The sequence below is a fragment of the Manacus vitellinus genome, unplaced genomic scaffold (genome assembly GCF_001715985.3).
Source record: "Manacus vitellinus isolate BGI_N305 unplaced genomic scaffold, ASM171598v3 scaffold_28_pilon, whole genome shotgun sequence".
Taxonomy (NCBI): domain Eukaryota; kingdom Metazoa; phylum Chordata; class Aves; order Passeriformes; family Pipridae; genus Manacus; species Manacus vitellinus.
Window position 1 is genome coordinate 1,901,997 of NW_021940122.1, and position 23,370 is coordinate 1,925,366.

Consider the following 23,370-nt stretch of genomic DNA (forward strand, 5'->3'; position numbering starts at 1 on the left):
AGGAACAGATATTTATCTCATTTAATGTATGATGGAGACAAATACATTCACAATCCATAGCAAAGTCAGTAATGACTCCTACAGATGACTCTTGGAAATCTATCCACTAACTTAGCTAGTGGAAGATCACCCTTAGGTACCTAACAATTTCCATGTGAGGAGAAGTTACACAAATATCACTTTATCTGGTTCTTCACAAAACCAAGCCACTCCAGAAATTTTAACAAACAAAAGAAAAACATTTTGAATATTGCATTACTAAGTAACAACTGCATTTTTGAAATGGGCTATCCATGCTTCGAGAAGTTTGGTCAACAAGACTTTGTTAGTTACTATAAAATACATTTCTTTATAGAAAAGTAACAAACTGTCTTTCCAGAGAAATTCAATAGAACTGGTATGATATTATATCAGCAACTTTTTTTATTTCAAACACCATTCACTTTCTTTTCCTGGGGTCTTAGCCAAACCACATAGAATTTGTTTTAGAAAAAGGATCTCTGTCTAGCAGATATAATCTCAACAGTTTCAAATGTCTGGCAAGTTAAGATGGGCATATTCACATTAGTAAGTCTTTTAAAAAGTACTGAAGACAACAATTAATTGTTGAAACAACTTTCTAATAATGATAATGGCCACCTCCATCATTGGAAACTTTCAGCTAAAGCTGCTCCTTACTAAGTAGTAATTACATTAATGGAATTTCTGCGGTTGCCTTTATGAGTAGACTAAAATAGATTATCTAAATTTATTTATCCCCAGACTGGGATGTTAATCTCCAGAGTTTATTGGCCTTTAAAGGAATGTGATAAAGATATGATTATATTAATTTATCCTATATCTTGAAAGCTCTTACCAAAACAGCTTAAACAGCATGTCCAGTTTTCATCTTTGTAGAATGAGGCCCCTGAAAATGTATACAAAACTAACATTTGACTGGGGAAGGAAAAACAGTTCAGACAAAGCAGCCATTCTGAAATGTTTAAAATAATTTTATTAAACAATCGTGTTTTACATGTCATCAGACCTAACCCCTGAAGTGCAAAAAATGTTTCTGAGGTATTAAGACTGGAGGAAAACAGGCACAGTATTGGTTGTTAGGGATACCGCCCTACAGCACAGTGGAATTTGCAAACAACAGGCCTTTATACAGCATGTGCAGGATCAGAGAAAACTGAGAACAAGTCTGTATTTGTCTTTAGTCTTGAGAGCCAAAAAGCCCTGATCATTAGCCAGCTCTGTCACAACAGTGAAAACACAGACATGGTTAACACAGGATGATGATAAATATCAGTGAGGTGTTTCTAGGTCAATATGTACAGTACATGAAAAATGAAATTTGACTGCTGTATGCATGACCAAAATCCCAACTGTCTATCCAGTCCAGCTTAATATGTTGTGTCTACAGTGGCCTCTCTAGTGCCAGCATTTTTCTCTATTCTACACAGCTAAGCCACTGCCCTGTGCTCCTGTTTGAGGGCACCTGGTCACTCACGCTCACTTCAGGTAAGTCTGATGTTTATCAGATTGACTAGAGTCAAGAGTACAGTACTGCTTGTAGCCTGTTATCCTTCTAGTTGCCCTCTCCCCCTCATCCATGCAGTGAAGCCTAACCCATGCAGAAAATCTACTAAAGAAATCTGCTAAAGCACCGATTGATGACTCTACATGTAGAAAGGAAAGCCTTATCTGAGATCTGAAAAACTCATGGGGCAAAACTTGCACTTACAAATTAGGATATTAGTGAGAGTTTTATTCAACTGCCAGATTGTTCTTGAAAACTAATTTTCTGTGAGGAAAGGTTTGGCAATACTTGTTTGTATTAGCTTGCCTATTCAAGGAGTCAGGAGGGTGAGGAATACTCTTCCCCTTGGAGCAGTTTCCTGGGTTAGAATTTGACTGAAGTCTGCACATGTGGTAATTCTGTGCAAAATGAACTTCCTGATGAACTTTAGATTTAAAGCTCTCAGTGATTCCCAGCTCAATGGTTTTGCTGGAAAAAGTTTTTTTCACCTCAAGAGCTGCAGCGTCGTTCTCTGGGACCAACTGCAGTTTGCCCTAAACAATTTGACTCCAAGATAACCAGCCAAATGTTGTCCTTCACATGATTCCACCACAATTCAATGGAAGACATATCTAACAAAACATTTCCAAACTACTAATAAGTAAAAGCTCCTTGTTCTGAGTCCCTCTATGGTTGTTTTTAGCTAAGATAGTTGAAAACAAGTTCCTCCTGAGACGCACTTGTTTTTTTTTAAATTTGTGAAAAATATAAAGACAAAAGGGAAGTGATCCATATCTTAATAAGTGTTTATGAACTTATGACTTTTCCTGAATGTGTCAGGTTTTGTATAAAAATGGTATACTTGGAAAGGTTCTCATGAAGACATGAGCTCTATTGTCAGCACACTCATGGGCATAATGTCATGCAGTCTGATTGCAAACACAATTGAGATTCTTATCATTTTCTAGGCTTGTTACCAATATCACTGCCACTTACCTACACAACATCTAGCAAATCTAAAAATGTATAATAACCAGAATAGAAGCTGGATACCACTGGAGTGTTGCCTTCATATTACTTTTTAATGGAATCATATTTCACAGACAAGAAAGGCAACCCCAAAGAAAAAGTGCAAATAAATCATCACTTTCAGTTGAAAACTGGGTTTCGGATGCCACTCAGGACTGAACTGTTGGGCCAATTCCTGTGCAGAAGAGTTAGAGAACATACAAAAAAGAAAATGCTTGATATTCCTAGGACAACAATGCCTGAAATCAGCGCACTGGTGACTGAGTTCATCTGGAAAGGAGGTCCATTTGGATGAGCTGCAATGAGAAGAAAAATGCTGAGGTAAGATCTGGTTATAATCACTCAGAAGTGCCAAATACTTCTCTCTTCCTTTTAGACTACTCTATATACAGTATAATTGCAGTGGAGGAACTAAAACTGTAGCTCAGAATGAGCATCTGTCTACTTGGATAAAGCTTATCTAAGTATATTTTGAAAAGAGTTATTAGTTCTTTAAATATCAGTCATGCTGGGGGATAAAGATATATGCCTTCTAAGGCATAATCCCTCATGTGCTAGTGACCAACCTTGACCTAAGTTACTTAAGGCAAGACTATCATTGTCCAAGAACTATCGAGGCAGAGGTATAAGGATTTGTGGCCTAATCAAATCAGTGAAAGGATTTCTTCCACACTATCATTAACTACATGTCAATTCAAAGTGTATATAAAATTCTTAGCAGGTGTATCTCACACCAGATAGCAGACCTCTCTAAGTTTGTCTGTACACCTTCACAGAGGGCTTCTTAATGTGTTTCTCAATTCTCAGGTAGAAGAGGTAACATATTTCCAACTTATTGCAGTTCAACAGTCTGTTCATGGACCAGTTCTGAGATACCAAACTACACAAATCCAGCCTGTATTGTCTTTTCCAGCAGAAGGGCGAAAAAAGCATTTTAGTAGTAGGTAGTAGCCAAAGTACCAACGTGTGTTTGCCATAGCCAGTGCTGGGGAGCGAGGTGAAATGACAACACAGCCTCTGTGTGAGAAACCAGACTGCTCCGCCCAGAAGCAGCCACCTGCCCTCAACATCAGTGATCTCTCCCTCCTCACCAAAGTTGAAAAAAAATCAGCACTATTGATCAGCTTTCCCTCCCCTTCTCAACACTGTGCTGCCTTCTGTCTGCTGCAGTAGTAATCTCACCTCACTCTACCTCTATGCTCTCCTCTGGGACACCAACAGGCAAAGGAAAGGCTGTTGCTCTGGGATAGAGAGGGCTGCTGCTTTCATTGCATGGAAAGGACAGGTAGCAGCCATTAACACAGCAAACTGTGTGCAGCAAATAAAAAAATCTACTTTTTATTATTTTAATTATATCCATGAGTAGGAACACACCAGGGAGAAATTAATTACAGGGAGAACTTTGTTTCTGTGACAGGCAAGAAAGGTAGCTGCCTTTATATGTTCTAAGTTGAGAAAAGAAAGGAACAAATAATATTAGAGTTCAGAGGACAGGATAGGATCCTTGTTCCACTCAGTCCTTTTATGAAGGAGTATGAAGTGGAATGGCCCAATGTACCACCTGGTTTCCCTGACTATCCTTTCTTAGTCATTAGCTACTCCTTGTTACCAGCAGAGAACAGTAACAGACAGGCTGAAACAAGTCCTCCAAGTGCCCAAAGGAGAAGCACCCTAAAACTTAGAGCGCTAATGTCCCTTGCAGCCTGTTTGCTTCACTGCCCTAGCCATCAATTTCTATCCAAGCTTCTCCATAGGTTCTTTGTGTGGTTAAAAGCCGGGAGAACAGGAACCGCAACTCTGATTTTCTAGCTTAGAGCTGTGAACTGAGCTGGACTGCACTATAATAACCATTTTCCTGTTTTACTCCTGCATGGCATAAGCAAATTTTACTGTAAAGTCTGATTTTGCACCTGGTGGTTATAGTGTTCCCTCACCCTCGTATGGCATAGTAGCAGATCTTCATTTCAGTTTCATCATAGGATCAGAAGTTTCTATGTTGATGGAGCTGGACACACAAATTAAACTCAAAATTCCAGACTTATCAATTGCTTTCTTTTCAGTATGTTGGTATTGACTCATTTAAATCACACATACACACACACACAAAAAAAAAAAAAAAAAAAAAAAAAAAAAAACAACCAGAAAGAAGGAAAAAAAAAGCCATTGTATAGATATCAATCAGAATCGTTCATCTCCTCAGTTCTGTTTCACTCATAACCCTCTTTCATGTTTCTTGGAATTCTGATTAACTTACCGAGCTCTGAATTGTTGGTTGGCGTCTCATCTATATATATAAAAAAAAAGGTATATGTTATATTTTTAAAATACCTCTACCTATCTCCTCCCCCCTTGCAACACAAAAGACAATAGTCCTCATTTCATTTTAAGAGTACATCAGCTCTGCTTGTCCTAATGACTAGGAGCTTTAAGCATCTCTGTTAGAATACAGACAATAACAATAATTACATGACTTTGATTCATTTTTAATGTCAGCACAACAATATGAAGCTACTTAATATTGCGTGGAAAAACAAACCAACACCACTTTAATGCAGGAATCGCTTAATTGAAAACGTGGAAAGTCTATTCTGGCCCTCAACAAAAATACAACTCTAAACACAATATTATACACAAATCCCTTCACTGTTAATCATATCATAAAGTATCTCTATAGGAAAAAAATTAGCTGGTGTTCTACAAGGAAAAATATATCAGTGACCATAAATTATTACAAAAATCCCCTTTCTCCATGCTCATTTTTCTCTTGACAGTTATACAGGGGCATTATATCCAGGGAAACATTTGTATTTCGTCTCCAGTTTTTACTTACTTGCCATTGTCCCTTTCAGAATTACATTTCTTGTCAATATTTTTTGGGGGGGTTGCACAACTTGTAAGCAAAGCTCACATATACATTTGTTTTGAGCAGCTGTCTCCTAAATTTAACTGAGACATCCATCAAAAGCTACATAATTTCAACTTCACAAGTAGGTACCTGCTTTACTTCCATACAGAGACTAAAACATTTTCTTCCATGCATGCCTCCTGTAATGACTTATTTTAGATTAACAAAAAACAATAACATTTCTCTGAAAAGAACAAAATGTTAGAAATATGAGTTCAGAGCTACACAGGAGGAGGACCATTACTCATTTGCAGTGGCTCTATTCGGTTCCTACAAAGGCAGTTTCATAAACAGCTCTGTTGCCAGAACAACTGGTGACTGGAGTAATGGGGAGACCTGGTTCACTTGAGGGGCCTCTGAGGGTGCCAATATGCACAGCCACAGGACAGATGCAGCACCATCCTAAAGGAGGGAAGTGAGGGGCTGCACATCCATGCAACTGCAGTCCTAACACTGGCAATGTACTGTGGTGAGTTGGGTGCAGCAGGTTTGATGGGCTCTGTATCTTTGGTAAAGCTGGGCCAGAGTTGGTTTTGAAAATAGTGCAGCATCACACCAGAGTAAGCCAGCACTTCGCCCTGGCATTTCTCATCCAAACCCAGATAGTTTTGTTCAAGTTCTCTCATGATCTTCCCTCTTTTATCTTGTTAACTATAGCATACATGAGCCTCACGTTTTTTATGTGCTTATTTTCCCAATGAGAAGAGACAGCAAAACTAATTCCCTTTCTGCTCCAGAAGGAAAAGCGAGGTGCGAGTCAGATTGAGGGACTTGTCCAATGCCACTCCTGAAATTCATGGCTGAGTTCTAAACTGAATCCCGTTTTCTTTTGGAGTACTTAACATCAAACTATCCTTCTGTCACAGCAGCAGAAAGATGCTCCAGAAGCATACTATGAAGATGGATAAATATTTCTAATCTAAAAAGTTTTACCCACATATCTCAAGCAGAAGACACCTAAAAATTATTTTCCTTTTTCAGCCTTATTGATGTTTTCATTTAAACAATGTCAACAGTTGTCATGAAACTATAAAATTGTTTATCATTTCTTCGGGACCACAAAACACCCATGGACAGATCACTTTGCTTGAAGCAATGCAATATTTAAAGGAAAATGATAAATATCTCTTTTTTTAATTGTAAAAATAGCATTCACAGCATTTGAATCATAAGCTACATTACCTAACAGGGGTTGCTCATATAACAAGCTGTATCTAGTTTCCATTATTTGCCTAAGGCAGCAATACTCTAACATGCATGTTTGTCTGAGCAGATCTGTCATTCATTTCCCATAAGTACTCATGTATGCAACTTTGAAGTTAGTTCTCACTTTTTCTTGACTAATCAGATAGTAGCAACTCAATTGGGACCATGTATAATGCAAAAAAATTAATCATTTTCATTGCAGAGATTTTGCTCACGACAGTGTATTTTTTCTAAAAATGGTCTCTTGTTAGATGGTTCCCCATTCTGGAGGGTCAGTTCTTCTCTCTGTATATGCGGGTACAACCACTTTGCACGAAAAGAAGGATTTTGTTCCCAAGGGTTTAAATTATTTTTCCTAGATTGGATTCAGTCCTACTCTCATCTTCCTAAATCCAAGACTGCTGAAATCAGTTGCTTAACTGCAACTACTTGTAAATAGCAGTAATTTCTTAAACTTTTTCAAATACTTTATTATTTAGTCAACAGCAGTCACAAATTCTGTTCAGAAACTGCAGGTTACAGTTAGAGCATTTAGAGCTGCTTTTTTTTCTTTTAAAAACTTTGGCAATAAAAATGGAAATCATGGAATTTCAGCCTCAAATTAAAGCAGTGCCCCCTCTGTTTAAAATTTACAATGTGTTTGTCCTATTTCTTTCTTACAGATGAAGGCTTGGCATAGCATGTATTAATTTCAGGCAACACTTAGGTAAAAACCCAGAGGGAAGCTGGAAGATACAGTGAATACAAAGTGTCAGTGAATATTCATTAGCTGTCCAAATTAAATTGCAACACTGAACACAGTACCTTAAATTCCATTATCTACAGTGAAATCTGACCAAAAAAAAGTCAACCCACTGAGTTTGAACTTATTATAATGGCCTTATATGTATAACAGTATCCCACAGTGATTTTACTGGAGTAGGAAGCATGTGAGAGCCATACAAATATTAGCTCAAAATTTCTACTAAAGACCCCCAACAGAAGGGAAAAAATACTCAGCAAATTCATGGAGAAGTCATCCTTTCTCTGAGTCACGGCAAATTTATATTAAATTACTATTTCCCCAGGTTTCTGAAATTCCTGCAGTCCATAGAAAAAGATTGTTCATTCCTACCACTCCTTGTAATGATGGGGCCAGCAGAGATTACAGCATTGCCAGATGTGCTCTGAGGGCTCCAAGTTGTCCTCCCACCAGCATCTCTCTTTTCTCTGTTACTGCAAATCTGAGTGGTCAATCAAAACAGTCACAGATTCAGAGTGGAACAGAATTATGGTCCTTTTGTGCTTCCTCTTTTAATGTAAACTCTTTGATAAGTAATACTACAACTTTATTTCTTAATATGCTTTGTATTATTTTGCAATAAAAACAGCTGCAATATTTCCTAGAACTGTATCTTATAAATGCCTGGCTTCCCATTGTATTGTGCCTCACTTTGTTTACAAAACTACATCACCATTGTGCACAAGATCCATCTTATAGTATATTAAATTTTCAGTAGTTAATTTCCCAAAGCTATGTTTACAGACAGTTTTCCCCAACAAATCTGTTTTGCTTGACAATCCCTACTCTAGCAAGATTCTCAAGTGAGAATTTCCACATTTGGAGTTCTGAATAGCAAAGGCTCACACTAAAACAATCCCCAGCACTCTCACCTGGAATCCACCTTTAACATCTGTAACTTATCATCTACCTTAAGCACCTTGGGTACTCAAGCATGCTTCAACTAAGAGCATTTCTTTAATGTGAAAGAACATGTTTCTTGTGAAAGAACTTCAAAAACCTCAGAACATAAATTGAATACTGTAAAAGTGTAACGTACAAAATTTCAGGAGTAAACTGAACAAGTAGTACTTCAAAATTCTAAATGAGAAGTCATTCAGTAGGAAATGCTGCATTCTGAAGATATCACAGAACATTCTGTGTTTATATATTTATTTAAATGTCTCAATTTCCAAAATGTGTTTGTTGTTCCTGACACTCGCAAAATCAGACAATTTTGAATTGACGTAACTTCATGAACTTCAATGAAACAGCAGTTTCAAAACTATAATGGAGGTGATAATAAACTTTATGAGGCATAGGATTTCATCACTATGATGTTCTGGTAGTTCATCATCACTATGATGAACTCATACAAATTTTCCCTGTCAGTATAACAGTACTTCCTACACCTTTAAGTTTTCTGTAAATTCTATTCTAAGGCATTTCTATTCATCCACTGTGATTATGAATACCTTGCTGTTATTCTAAGAATATCAGCTCTAAAGCTGTCTGGGAGTTGTTACTTTTAAAAATTAAGGACCACAAGGTGAAAAGGTCGTTTCTCATGTGTTCAACAACCTATGCTTTGCAAGTCTAGTATTATTTTATTTCCAGATGAGAATATTTATTTCCATATTCTTCATTAGTTGTTTCACATTCCTTCAGACACAAAAAACATTCTTAATTCAGTCCCCTACAAGTCACCTTCATTCTGTGCCATCCAAAGTTCCATGGCATTTGCATGCAGAAGAACTCCAGTGCCTATTTTATATCCAGATAATTAACAACAACTTCTGTCCGCTAAAACTTACTGGCACAAGAAAGGGACAGTCATCTGCTCTGCACAACTTTGTCACACAGTGAAGGAAGACTGTTGACATCTTCTGGTTCTTGTGTTTCACAAAGCGAAACACCTCAAAGGAAAACCGGCCCATTTGACTCTTGCCATTTTCAATTATCGTTGTCTGTGGGTCCTTGTCACAGCTGTTTTTTGTAGAGAAGAGTAAAACCAGGATGAGCAACAATCAGTGTTTTGAAGCTTTTAGATAAGAATAACCCAAGCAGCAAGTTCAGTGTTTCAGTTCCTTGGAAAAGAACATAGTGCAACGTGGGCAGACACAATCTGCCTGTCAGGCTGCACAGTCCTGTGCTGAAATGCATTCCTACAAAAGCACCACACTTTGTTTTGCGACACCACAGCTACAGCCAAGGTACCATTTAATTCCAGTGCCCAAAGAAACTTGAGACCTGAAGCAAAAAGCAATCAGGTATGCTAACCAGTATAGACAGGTAACTCCAAATGAAGACAGTATCTCTCCAATAACTGTCACAGATAAAATTTTATCTGAGATACTGCCAAGATTTTTTTTGAAGTTCCAATTCAAATAAATGTTATTACTTGAAGTAGAAGCAGGAGAATCTATTTATATTTAATCATTTGCTTAACTATCTTCCTGGTCTGGAGTCTATGGTGTTTTATATCACTGTCATTCACCACATTTACCTTTGGTAAAATAAAGGCCAGTTTAGCCATTCACTTTAAGTGTTTATGTTATCCCTAGTAGAGCTATTTTGGATATATGGTTTTCTACCTCCATAATTCTTACGACTTTGCATTTGCTTCTCTGTTTATGTTCACACACAAGATTAAGTTCTGACATGTTATCTATAAGCCTATCCCTTGGTCCTCCCTGGTAATAATGCTTAAACTTTCCAGGCAGTTTAGGGCACCACTACTGGAGAGATTTGTAATTTTTTTTCTAAGGAAGGACAAAAAAATACTGAGTTTACACAGGACCTACCTTAAAAAAAGATCGTATCGAAGATCATCATTAGGATTACCAGATGGAGTGGTGTAACAGTAGTCCATCAAAACATTCCACCTGCACAGGGAGTAAAGTGATAGATGAGGTGAATCGGCAAGAGAAGAGCAGGGGTGGAGAGTGAGTGAGGTAAGTAAAAGGCAGACAGGAAAGCATATAAACTGATAATGTAGGCTGTTACATAGATCCTGAATTATTGTATTTAACAGGTCATATATGACTCATTCTGTTTCTTCACATTGCTTAAAAAATTAAACAGCACAGCACATCAGCAGAATTGTATAAATCATATCATTTGGCTTTATGCAAGTCAACCACCACACCAACACACTTGGTATGTCTCCTCTCATAAGTTATGGCCACATAAGACTAGAATTGAAAACCAACCCTCTTTCGAAAGCTCTGGATTTTCTCCCTTGGTCAAACAGAGGTCTTTCCTTAAATACAACCAATATAACAATTAAAGTATAATACAGGAAAACTTTCATAATGAGAACCTCAGCAAAACATGCATTCACCATCAAGAACCTGATACCCTCCTGAGGGAGAGCAGTGATTACTGAACACCAACCATTATTCTGACATACAAATAAGCTATGAGGAAAAATAGATGCTTCTAAATCAGAAAAATTTGCAATACTAAGAGCTGAATAGCAAGGAAGACAAGAAATAACATTCTTTATGGTACCTTCCATCAAGGTTGGTTGCTCTTACAGCTGCATATATTTTGGTTTTCAAAGGTAAACCTGTACTTGGAATAAGGAGCTGCTGGCTGTATGTTGAATCCTGAAAAACAAACATTGCCTCACTGTAACAGAAATTCCACTGTAACAATCCACCTGCATCCACAGACTGAACTCTCATCTGATTTTTTTGACCTTTCTATGTAGGATGATCATTCACTTTTTCCTCTGTAAAGGAAGAAAAAGCAGTGCCAGAGCATTTGCCTACAAGTTTGTCTATGAAGATGAAGAACACTTGACAGGCCTCTTTTTATGCAACTATCTGGGAGAATTTGTTTATGATTTAATGAAGTGGTTGGATTAGTGATTAAAGAAAAGGTACCAATCATTGACACTCCAATAAGTCTCCCAGGGCCTACAGGCAAATGTAGCAGCTACTGCGGTTTCCTGAAGGAGGAGTTTAACCGGGTGGCCACAGTGTACCCTTTCCCAGGAAATGTTAAGGCTATGTGTACTAGCGGAGATAGCAATGCCACCAGGCTTTATATATCTTAAGCTATAGTCCAGGAGAACAGACACATTTTGTTATGCAAAATGTAGTTTCTATGGAAGTTGGCTTATTGAAGACTACAAGTAACAAATACTTTCATTTAAATTCTAGTATTTCAAAAGAACTGTTTCAAGAAAGCTGTATTCAACATAAAAGTTGGGAATTCTCCATATACTACTACATAGATATAGTTGGTTTATTAGTTTCTTGTTGAAAAGTCTGAACCATTAATGTCACTTTAACAACAAAGCCATGAAACAGATCTGTGTGACAGGTGTTAAATCAGCATATCAAAATGCACTTACTGGTAACATCACCTATGTCAAATAGGTTGCTAATGCCAATAGCACAGGCACTCAGCATGTTGAGACCTCTATTGAGGGGTCAAAACACTCAGTGTGCATGAAAAAATTTGTTAAAGAGAATTTTGACCAGGTTCCATGTGGCAAGTGAGACCATGGCAAGCAGTAGTTTACAGCAACAATAAGGTTTAAGTACAAAGCTCAAGTGATTCTTTTCAAAGGTAACAATACCAAAAGTCACAGCATGGCCAATATCCAAACTCTGCAGCATTGGATGCCATGGGAGGTACACATGCAAGGAAAGACCAGCTCAGATATGCACAGAGCAAGTCCTTGGAGATCCACTCAAGTGAAATCAGATAGGTTTGCCTTCCTTCAAATTAATTTTACATTTCTATAACACATAGCTCTGCCACATTTTGCAATTGATTAAAGAGTGCAAGACCCTACTATTACATTACATAGTTGTTCTTTTATTCTTAAAGAGTATTTTTTACTCATTTAGGCAGATATTTGCAAGAAGGCATAAAAGCATATAGCCACTTAGGGTGTCTGTGAGAGCCCATTAAACATTTTGCTCTTAAACTCTGAGTCTATCATAAGGGTTCCTCTTGTCTTTCCTAACAATGACATGTACTATATCACAAGATAAATGTAAACAACATCTTGTGAGGGAAGATAGAGTTGAGTTGAGATTAACATTCAATCTTCAGAAATAACACTACAGCTAAAGTTTGAAAGTATGCCTACTTGCAGCCAAGAGATGCCTCAGTACACAACCCCTCACCAATACCAAGAGTGGACACAAGTCTTGAGGCCCCTCCCAAAACCAGGACTTCTAACAGGGACCAAGTGAAAGACATTAAGTGTCCAAAGAACTGGGTAAAATGCAGGCAATGCACAAGCTGTCTATTTATCCAGCCCTAGGATGTGAAGCAGAAGGGCATATCCACCATTTGAATCTGCCAGCCTGAGCAGTGTTATTCATGACAGTGCTACTCACTGGGGTGAGTAATATTACTGAAATCAGAAAGGTAAGACACCCCTGTTTATGGACAATTCAAAAGCTTACTGGAGTAGGGAGGATAAAAGCACATCTTGGCATGTGGTATTTGAGGAAAAACTGCTCAGTATGACCACTACTAACATTTATTCCTCACTGTTTTCTGAATTGGGCCCTAAAGGCAGCAAATACATTGTGGTCAACGCTTGACCTGACTGAGAAATTTGCCTACCCTCACTCTGGCCCATCTTTTTGATCACAGGTTTATTTAAAAATGAGAGAAGTATAATCTTCATTTTAACAGATTATAGGTTGTTCTTTCGAGCTCTGCACTTTCAAACAAACATAATTTTTTTAAAGCATGCCGTTGAAAAATGTCCTGTTGCAATATTTATAGCTCATTATGTTCAAAGCATAAAGCATTGACTTTTAAATCAGTTGCATGAATTATAACTCAGCAGCATGATGGCATGAATAATAATGCAAAAAAAAATCAGATTCATAATTTACAAAAAGGATGCTTGATAGATTGAAAAATTGATATTTAAATCAATTATTTAAAATGTATGAGTAGAAATTTTAATCAACACAAAAATATAATTTCATTGATTAATATTAAGTAGAGGTCTGTGCATTTTTTATGTTTTATGGTCACCAACAATTTTTACATGGTAAAAGCTTTTACAGTAAATGCATACTCAAGTTAAATTATCTAAAATATAAGTAAGAAGTGCTGGATGAAAACTGTTATAATTAATAAACCTTAAAATCTTTAAAGTCCACACCATAAGGCAACATATGCAGCGGGCTATAGGTTTGGAACAAATTCAACATCCCTCACTACAATTACAGACGATCAAAACAATCTGATGAGGCTTGAACATAAAAACACCCCAGCCAAAGTGCTACAGTTTATTGCTAAGGGAATAGGTCTGGAATAATTTCACAGAATACTACAAAGTATTCTCTGATTAAGTGCAATGTACCTATACACATACACACAAAAAAAATAATAAATTCAAACACAAGCATGCACTTCAGAGTATGATTGTTATTACTAGGACAATTGAGTGGTGACATGGCGCTATGCCCTGAAAACCAGAGTTGTAAATTGAGGAGCTGCATAAATACAGGACAAAGAGACTAAGTGACCTCAAAGATGAACCATATAAACACAAGACAGCAGATACGTGCAAACAAAAAGGAAAAGGGAATTCAGAAATGAAAAATGCCTGGAAGAAAGGCCTGCTTCATGGGAGGAGTGAGAAGGAAATAGCAAATAATGAAGAGGAGTCTATACTTTGATCTGCTAATCCAACTTGTACCCACTTAGTGCAGAGATTAATTTAGTTCAAGTCATACTACTGTGCTTTATACTCACATTGTAAAGCAACAAATTCAAAGTGCTGATAAATGTACCATTGTTCTCTCTTACAGAAATAGCAGCTGATGACCTACAAGAGAACCAGAAACCAAAAATCATCATGAAGAAAGATACCTTATTTTTGTGTTTGCATACTTCAGTGAGTTTTATCATTAAAAAAACTCAATGAGTCATATCACAAGGAGTTAATTTATGCATTTGGGTTATAAACTTCAGAAACAGGAATTTATAGTGGAAATACTGACAGTCTTAACTATGCAGAAAATAATGGATGCTACTGGAAACACGAATCAGAAAAATAATTAGCAGAGGCAAAGTAACAAAAAATAACCCACTTTTCATAATGTACAAGGTTTACTCATGCAAATATTTTCTCTTGCATTCTATATTTACATGCCTACAAACTATTTCATGAAGAACAATTTTTTTTTTGCTGCTATCATTTTTCATCAGACCATTTGAATTTTAATGGAAGTTTTACATTATCTAAGGGTCTCTTAATAACCACAGCTTTTCATAAACTATGTTTTCTCATATAATGATGCTACAGAATTTTCTTTTTCTTTGTATCACCTCTTCTTTTGGTGTTTTTTCCTTTCCCTTTACTCTTGCACACCTAAAAATTCCTGTGTTGACAATACTGCTATGGCATGCACATATACATGCTTACACAAACATGGTAATGAAGCACATAGAAATTAAAAAGTACACTTACGAAGCAAGTTGGGTATTGTTAACCAAGTACTCCAGTGGGTAGCTACAGCTAAATTTGTACAGAAGCCCAGGCAAATAGCTGATAATTGTTGGTGGGTCTGGCGTATCAATATAGCCTGAAACATTACCTATCTGTATCACTGAGGTATTTCCATAAGCATTGATACCTCGAGCTGAGGATACCTATTGAGGGAGACAGAAGATTACTATTATCTGAAAGTTAACCATGGAACAAAAAATACTTAAGGACAGCAAGTATGCTTTAGCTCATAATTTATCCAGAAATATCTTCAGTAAATCCTTCAAAACTTAATTTGGTTTAATAACATGTGTTTGACTTTTCACCTCCCTAAAATCATGCGTGTACAGTTCACAAGCTATACCCCTGTTCTTAAAACAGACTTGAGCAAAGCTTGAAAAAAATTATGAATCCTGGAAGAGTATTTTTTGGTAGGTACTTTTGTCTGACCATCCTCAATGAATTCACTTGACTTACAGGAAAGAACTGAAGGAACTTTGCTATTATTGTTAAAAAATATTACCTTAAAATGAGCTTACATATACAATAGTAAGGCAAATACACAAGCAATTTCATTCACAGAAACAATATTCCCTCACTGTTGAGCTTTGGTTTTGACATATCAAAAACAACTTACTTTATAAATAGATACAAAACGAATAGCTGAACTTTGTGGTTTTGTTTACATTATACATTTCTAAATTACAAACCATAACCTGTCAGAAATTGCAGAGCTCAAAAGAAACACAAGCTTAGTGCCAACACAACCTAAATTCAATCCATGGGCATGTGCTATTTTTGCTCAGGCTCAGAGAATGTGCAGAGCCAGCAATAACATGCAGCTGTCAGGAAAACTGAAGGACACTTTCCTTCTGGTAGCAGCCTGACCCCACTTCGTCTGTAGCTACTGATCTGAACAGGGGGGTGGTTTGTTGTCTCAGTAGGCACATAATTCAGTAAAGCAAATTAACATGGCACTGGACTTCCACTGAAGCATTTCTTTGGTATAAGTGTATTAGCAAAACAGATGTTTTCAACAGCTTTAGAATACATGGTTTCTTAAAAAGGTATTTCATTATGGAAGAATCATCCTGAGGTGCACATGAGTTATAACACTTTGCAGTAAGTAGCACAGGACATTTTTGATTTCTTCATCTACAGAAAATACACCTAAAAGACAGAAGCAGCCATGCACTTCACCAATGGCTTACCTAATAATTTGCTAAATGGCGCAAAAATGTCAAAAATCAAATTTTCTAAGAGCTGTAGTTTGCCTAAAAATTATAGGCTAGATCAATGATGTAGTATAGCCAAGTACAGCTCTGTTTAGCTTCCTCATCACCCCACCCCATAAAATAAGAAGTTGAGTCTGCTGTATCACAGACAGACCCAGGTTTTACTCAAGTTCTGCCTGAGCTGTTGTCTGTCCTTTACTTTTATTGAAAATTAGTTTGAAGGTCTTTGCTGTGAAACACTGCCAAGAAATGTACAGGATTGTACTACTCCAGCGTAGGGAACATGATAAGAGATGCTCCTCGCTCTTTTATCCTCTTTGTTTGGGGCACAGCATGCCTAAACAGAAAGGATGGGGGAATTTTTGGTTATATGTTTTACAGCTGCTGCTTTGTCTTTGTATCCTGTGCAGCCTTGTGGGTGACTTCATGGGGAGCTCCAATTATTTGAATTTACCAGACTAGGGTTTTTTGTTTTGTTTATTTTTTTTTAAACTTCAAGCTCTTATGATTATAATTAAATAGCAAGTTCAGAGAGTTTACAATGTGACCAACTACACAAGAACAGGAAGAAGTTGCTTCCTAGAAAATTATTCTAGTGCAAGTCATGGAGGTGTTACAGTTTTTCAGTGAAAATGGGAAAAGAGAATCTTGAACTTGGTAAACTGTTCTTTTGTTGAAATTTTAAAAGAAAACTCAGCCTAAGGCAAAGGGGTCACAGAGCATATCAAATATTTCAGCCCATTTTTGGCACAATTAGCAACAAAACAGGGAGCTTGTTATAAAAACTGACAGGCATCAAGTGCAAGTATGAATGCCAGATAGAATAAAAGTCTTAAAAATAATACATCTCTACACTTGTTTTTCTAAGTTATTCATAGGTATTTTGATACAAAGTTGTCACTGCTTGTTCAATGTGATACACACAAACTGTACAACTCTCTATTTCTGCAAAGTCTAGGCATGTTCAGCAAGAGTTTTAAAAATGCCTTGGAAAAATCTCATTTTTCCACAAAAAAAAAAAAAAAGAATTAAAATTATACTTTCTAATCAGTGAATAAATATGTGTCTCACCACATTTTCTTATTAGTAATCAAGATTATAAATTACCAACTTTCTCCACTTTTCTTTGATCTATGCAATATATTGCTAACTGGGTAACTCAAAGTATCTATAAAAGATACAATGCTGTCAAAGACATTCGCTGGATCCTATGCATAAATAGCCATGCTACAATTTCACTTGGACTATATCTTACCACTAAAGTGTTTCCACAAGATTCCAAAGTACTCAGATTGATGATGAAAATGACCACTGCTGGAAAGGTGTTGTTATTGATGAAACCCCTGCAGTGGGCATCCCCATGTTTCCCATTCAGTGCCAGATCTGTCTCAGAATAACCAGAGAAAAGAACTGTGCAAAAATTTATCTTCATAGTAATTGTCTGTACTCCACAGAAAACATTAATATCTCGTTCAGCTGCAAGAAAAATACAGGGAAAGACATTGTAAGAATATTTCAACTAATCACACGTAACTATTGCAGCAGTTAATCTAGTGTTGTAATTTCCAATCAAATAAACTTTTAGACCTCAGTCACAGCAAAATATTGGAACATAAAGGTCAGAATTGCATTATTCTGGAGAACAGATCTGACTCTACAACTTAACTAAAGAAAAAAAACCAAAAATTAAAGAAAAAAAACCAAAAATTAAAATAGCAATATAGTCTACCGTGCAACAAAACCATTATTCTAAAATTCCCCCGCAAATCTTTTAGTAGCACGTTCATGAACTGAAGCATTGCAATAGAGTAGAAAACAGCAAGTGGTTACATATTTGAAGTCTGATTAAACAGCTCCCTTCTGGTAAAGAAATTTCCAGTGATTTGAGAAATCTGGGAGGTCAAGCTCTGCCTTCCAGCCCACTCTGGCATAAAGTTAGCTACATTTGTCTAAGGTTGTCTGGAGTCCACTTTGTATGAGATCACAATCTCAGGCTGTGCAGACTTTGAAGTACAATCAACAGTTTATCAGAGCAATTTATCACAAACTTGGTCAAGTTGGGATTTTTATTATTGCTGGTTTTCATGGTTTGGATTTTTTTTAAGAACCATCAACTTTAGCTTTGATGAAAAATCAGTTGGCTCTTGAATGATGATCAATACTACAAAGTATCTTGCAATCTTTCATTCTGTACATAATGACAACACAAAAGCAGCAATTGTTAAAATTGATCAATTTTTGAGCAGCAAAAAAAAGGTCTTGGGTGAATTCAACTTTTTATTCAAAAGTTCTGAAGATTGTTATGGGTTGTAAGGAAAAACATGATGTTAGGATACAGGCAAGAGTTTGGTTTGCTTTAGAGCTATAACATGGGTTTTCCGCAAAGTCTTCTTTGCCCATAGATGACTGGGATGCTGTGCTGGTGTTTTCCTCTAGTGCTTTAAAAAAAGACATACTGCACTGTGTTAAACACAGACATTACTCCTTTATATAACAACTAATTTATTACATCTGCCTGAAGATTAAGTGCTATTAAAAATTGCAGAACAACTTCAGTCAATACTATACCATTAAGACTGCTGGAATGAATTGTTTCACTGCATTGTCACAACAGAGAGGAAATGAAATCTCCATTACAATGAACTAGTTCTTCCCCCGTGGTACAGGAGCACAAACAGTTTAATCTAGACAGCTTTAATGGTGGCTTTAAAGACAAAAGAATCAAGTGCAGGAAATAACTGAGTGTAAATTTGGGCAGACAGGTACTGGAGGCAAGACAGAAGTCGAAGTGATTTGGCATGAAATACTCCTGGTTTGTACATGATCATAATCCCACTAATATAACATACAAAGAACAAGAAGCAGCATGCCTTGTTTTCCACTACAGGTGGACCATTATGATCCATTTAATGAGTATACTAAGGTAGAGGGACCAGTACAAAAAGGCAAATGGTAAAGTGTGCATTTACGCTTACTTGGACCAAATACAGAAGCAGTCAGGTTGTAACAAATTGCAGCATTTAACATAAAGTAGCTCAGTTAATTTTATAACTCACTTCAAGCCTTTTGAAAAAGCAGGATATTAACTCCACCAATTAAGTTACCATTACCACTTGCAAAATTATCATTTGACACTACGGGAAATGAGACCATACAGTACAAACACTACTTTTTGTGTGATATGGGGGGGATAAACAACCTTTCCAGGCTGAACCTTTTCTGCCATCTACTTCACAAGGAAGCATGGCTGCCAAATTAGTCCATTCTGGAGTGGAAACAAATGGAAATAATTTCCATTCTAGAAATAAAACATTTTTTGTTCAGATATTAATCTGAAACCAGGCACGAACAGATCTAATGTCTCTTTAGATGCTAAACACCTAGCTCATTTCTTGTCAATTTGGAAAGGTAAATATTATTCCTAAATATGTTAAAACAAATCAACTAAAAAAAAAAAAAAAAGTATTTGTATTCCTGCACTAAAATCTTCTGGTTTTCTGAGTAAGAGAGGATAGACGGTTTGAAGGTTACATCACCCATCTGATGAAGCCTTAAATACAATGACCTCTATGTCACAGTTTCCATACAAGTAAACCACCTGATTTCTTTCTGACTCAAATCACCCAAGCTACCTATAGCCATCAGTACTCATGGATGTGTCGCAAGCAAAACAGAGTAAAGTTCAGGAGGTACATAGATACTACAGAGACCATCTTGAGTTAAGGACAGACACGTGGTGATGAGACAAATACTGGGAGCTCCACTGCCTCCTTCTGCTCTGGTACCCTTCCACACATTGCCAAGACTCACCCCAGAGCAGGCAGCAAAAAACTTCAGAGGACAGGAGTTTGCCACAGAACACTATTGATAAAACTCTTTCCAGCAGAGGAGTCATGCAAAGACACTTATAGTTCAAAACCAGCTTCTCTGCATTTACTTCCTGTTTGATCAAATCACTGCTTTGATATTGAATTAAAACGAGCAGTGCATTTTAGTGAAAAAGCTGCAACATTTCTTAGTTTCTGCTAAGTTCTCAATACGTACTTACAGGAGTCCCCTGAATCAAAATTGCATTTCCCAGCTAAAGACAGACTGCTATGGCTCCATCTCCCAAAAGCCTTCTAAAAGCTATGCTTTACTGCAATGCAGAAATAAAGTCTTTGTCTCAAGGTAAACTCTCTGAGGGGTGTGTTCTTTAGAACACATTTAGCTTTTAGCATAAGAAGTCACTGAATTTTCAATCTGCCAAATACAGGGATATTTTTAATTCATTCCTGCTGACTATTGCTTACCTACACTCTAAAACAAACCTGCAAATACACAAACAGAAGTCCTGTCTGATTGTCATCCTATTTATGCAGCAGCATTCCTATGGAAGAATTCACCAAAGCAATGTATGATAAAAAAAAATCAAATGAAAAATGGATGAGCTCCATGGTTCCTTTAGGAAGGCTTAATTTCTCCTCTTTGCTGAAAACAATTTCTGTTCTTAACAACATTAAAAGAAAAAGAGCAGGAACCTTCAGAACCCAATGGCTTCTCCTGTATCTGCATCCTGTATTCTTGCCCCATGGCTGGAATTCCTGTTCAAGGTGATGAAGATTCCTTGTGAGGAACAAATAAGGAACAGGAAGAAAGTCTACCCATAACCAGATTCTGTGGGTACTATCTCAGCCTGAGGAGACACTTGTTCCAAAACATTCTCCTTTTTGATCTCTCTCTCACCTTTCCCCCTACATTTGGACTCTGAAGGCCCTGAGGCAGCTGCCTCGAAGCCACAGTCTGAGCCAAGATATGGGGAAGCAAGAACAGGAAGAGTGAGGCCCTTTTTCCTGCAGAGATTCTCTCACCCGTCTTCTAAGGTTCTCAAACTCAGAAAAATGAGTTCCAGCAGCCTCTCAGCTCCACTAGCTCCAGCCCATCACATAGCAGGCCCTTCTGTATATTGAATATAATACCTTCTAAATTTGGGAACAAATGGGTTTTCTGGTTTTTACTCCCATCTCAAATGCATGACTAATAAACAGAATTATTTTTCTTTCCTAGTTCTCAAAATCAGCACTAAGACTGATTAAAGTCCAACTTTTGAATCTTTACTGCCCTAGATGGAAACAAGAAAAAGTAGGACTCTGCTCTGAGTTCCTATAGGCAGTGAGGAGTCATTAGCATTTACTCTAAAAAAAGTCTATTTTCTTGTAACCTTGTAACAGATTTTCTCCCAAGTCACTGAGGTTTGGCAGACATGGAATCTGATATGACCCTTTTTTATGAGGCAGAACTGCAAGAGGCCCCTAAATATCCACAATAAGAGATGAATTCAGTTCACAGGTGTTGCATTGCAAATAAATGTTGGCATAGGGCTGGTGCAAAAAATGACCAGGGAAAAATTTAAAAAAATAGAAAGATGAATCTAAAGGTACCTCCAGCTGTTGTAATCCTCTCAAGAAGCCAGAATAATAACAAAAAAACACCCACAATTACAAAAAATAACTTAAAAGGTAGATTTGAGACAGGTGGGCACAATTCACCCACACATCTAAAGCAAGCCTAGAAAACTTGTTGCTAAGAAGGGAAATATATAACTAGCTTGTGAAATACTCAGTTAAACAATGATTTTCTCAGGAATGGAGACAATGTATTTGATCTTCTTTGCATGTCTTATTTCTCTGTTCTTCATATTCATATTAAGTGGAGAAAGGTTAAACCCACTGCTGGTCTTTATGTCAACAAAGCATCTAGCAGTGTGGTGGTAAAAAAGGAAAACAAACACACTTTCTGCTTTCTGATGACTGAAGTTTAATAAAAGAGCTGACCCTTCCTGAAAAAAAAAAAAAAAAAAACCACCACCACCATCAAAACTACTATTATTCAGAAAGCAGCAACACAAAAGGCATTACAGCATAATACTATACTGAGAGTTCATTACTAAACTATTCAATTCAATTGCTATCTCAGAAAAACAAGATGTGATAGAGACAGTATTCCAGCATTCACAGCCATTTTATTACTATTATTATTCTGCCCAAAATACAACTTGAAGCAGGAAGGATAAGCAATGTAATAGAGACTAAAAGGAGGCTTTAGCTGAATAAACCCTGATACACATGTCACTAAGACTGACATTTCATTTCTATTTCTCATTGTATTAACAGCTCTGAACATCCAATATCCAAAAAAATTACTTAATTTCCATTTACTTAGAGGCAAGAGCATACATCATAGGTAGACATATCCCATTGCTTCACCTGTCCCTAACCAAGCACTTAATGTTGAAGTGAGGCACTAAATTTTGCCCACTGTGTAATTAGAAGAAAGTAAAGTGCAATTTTAGAGAAGTTCATTGTCACTGAGATAGTCAACACTCACTTAACACGTAGTCCTACCCCCAGGCTTCAGACAGATTTAAAGCTCTGTATTTAAAAATAAGCACTGCTTTGAACCAAGACAATAAAGACGCCATTAGAAAAAAGTCTATTAAACACTTACCAGGAAACCTGCTATGGAGGTTAGCATCACAGTTGTATCCATTGAACTGAGCAGTCACTGAAAGCACTTTAATCGTCAGCAGGAGCAGCAACCATACCTGTTCCATTGCAAAACCTAGCAAAACATTAAGTGGTTATTACACACATCTGTTCAGTGCATTAAAGATGCTTACTGCAGACATTTAACCGCTCAGGAGGTGATGGTCTCCAGCAAAGGAACTGGGGATAAAGCTCACAAACTTATGGGAACGAGGTCACAGACAGCAGGGCCCATTTCTCTACTTCTGAGTTATGTGTAATTTCTATTAACTTCTACAACTTTTAATCATAACTTGTCGCAAAAAGAAGACACTCAAGGATGATATAAAAGAAAAAAGAATCTGTAAAATATATTGACAGATGAGAATTGATTAAATATTTAAACTCCAACAGCTTTTTTTACATTTCTGTGTAAAAATTACCTAAGAAAGACATCTTGGCTAAAATAAAACTATTGTTCTAAGTCCTTGAAAACCATACAGATAAATGGTTTGCTGAGCAATTCTCAGGCTCAAGGTCCTAGAATAAAAATTAGTTCATATCTATTTGCCAAACATTCATTCTTTGAAGCACACATGGAATTATGTTGAGCTTACATAATGAGCTGGTACAGATACTTGCACCTACTTGAATTGTATCTGGAAATCAGATCAGGAGATCAGAATACATGAATTTCTAGTGTTTTGAGTAATTATTCCTTCTGGGAGGATATCTCCAACACCTGTAG

The 23,370-nt window shown here is 36.9% G+C and overlaps 1 protein-coding gene across 1 annotated transcript; it reads right to left on the reverse strand.

Annotated features, from left to right (window-relative positions):
* Positions 1-1,082: 1,082 nt before the first annotated feature.
* On the reverse strand, positions 1,083-22,714 carry ZPLD1 (zona pellucida like domain containing 1). Its single transcript, XM_018074615.1, has 10 exons — positions 22,606-22,714; positions 17,375-17,595; positions 14,867-15,048; positions 14,149-14,221; positions 10,918-11,015; positions 10,209-10,289; positions 9,219-9,390; positions 7,759-7,867; positions 4,788-4,817; positions 1,083-2,829 (listed from the first exon to the last, which is right to left on the reverse strand). Exons 1-10 carry the CDS (start codon positions 22,709-22,711, stop codon positions 2,654-2,656), a joined length of 1,248 nt encoding a protein of 415 aa, XP_017930104.1. The 5' UTR covers positions 22,712-22,714; the 3' UTR covers positions 1,083-2,653.
* Positions 22,715-23,370: the final 656 nt, after the last annotated feature.

Bases quoted from the DNA above. Each gene is read 5' to 3' on its own strand.
- ZPLD1 (XM_018074615.1), bottom strand. From the start codon at position 22,711: ATGGAACAGGTATGGTTGCTGCTCCTGCTGACGATTAAAGTGCTTTCA. The intron at 17,596-22,605 runs GTAAGTGTTTAA...TTTTTCTTGCAG, and splicing joins CCTCCATAGCAGGTTTCCTG to CTGAACGAGATATTAATGTT. The intron at 11,016-14,148 runs GTGAGTATAAAG...TTTGTTTTTCAG, and splicing joins TGAATTTGTTGCTTTACAAT to GATTCAACATACAGCCAGCA.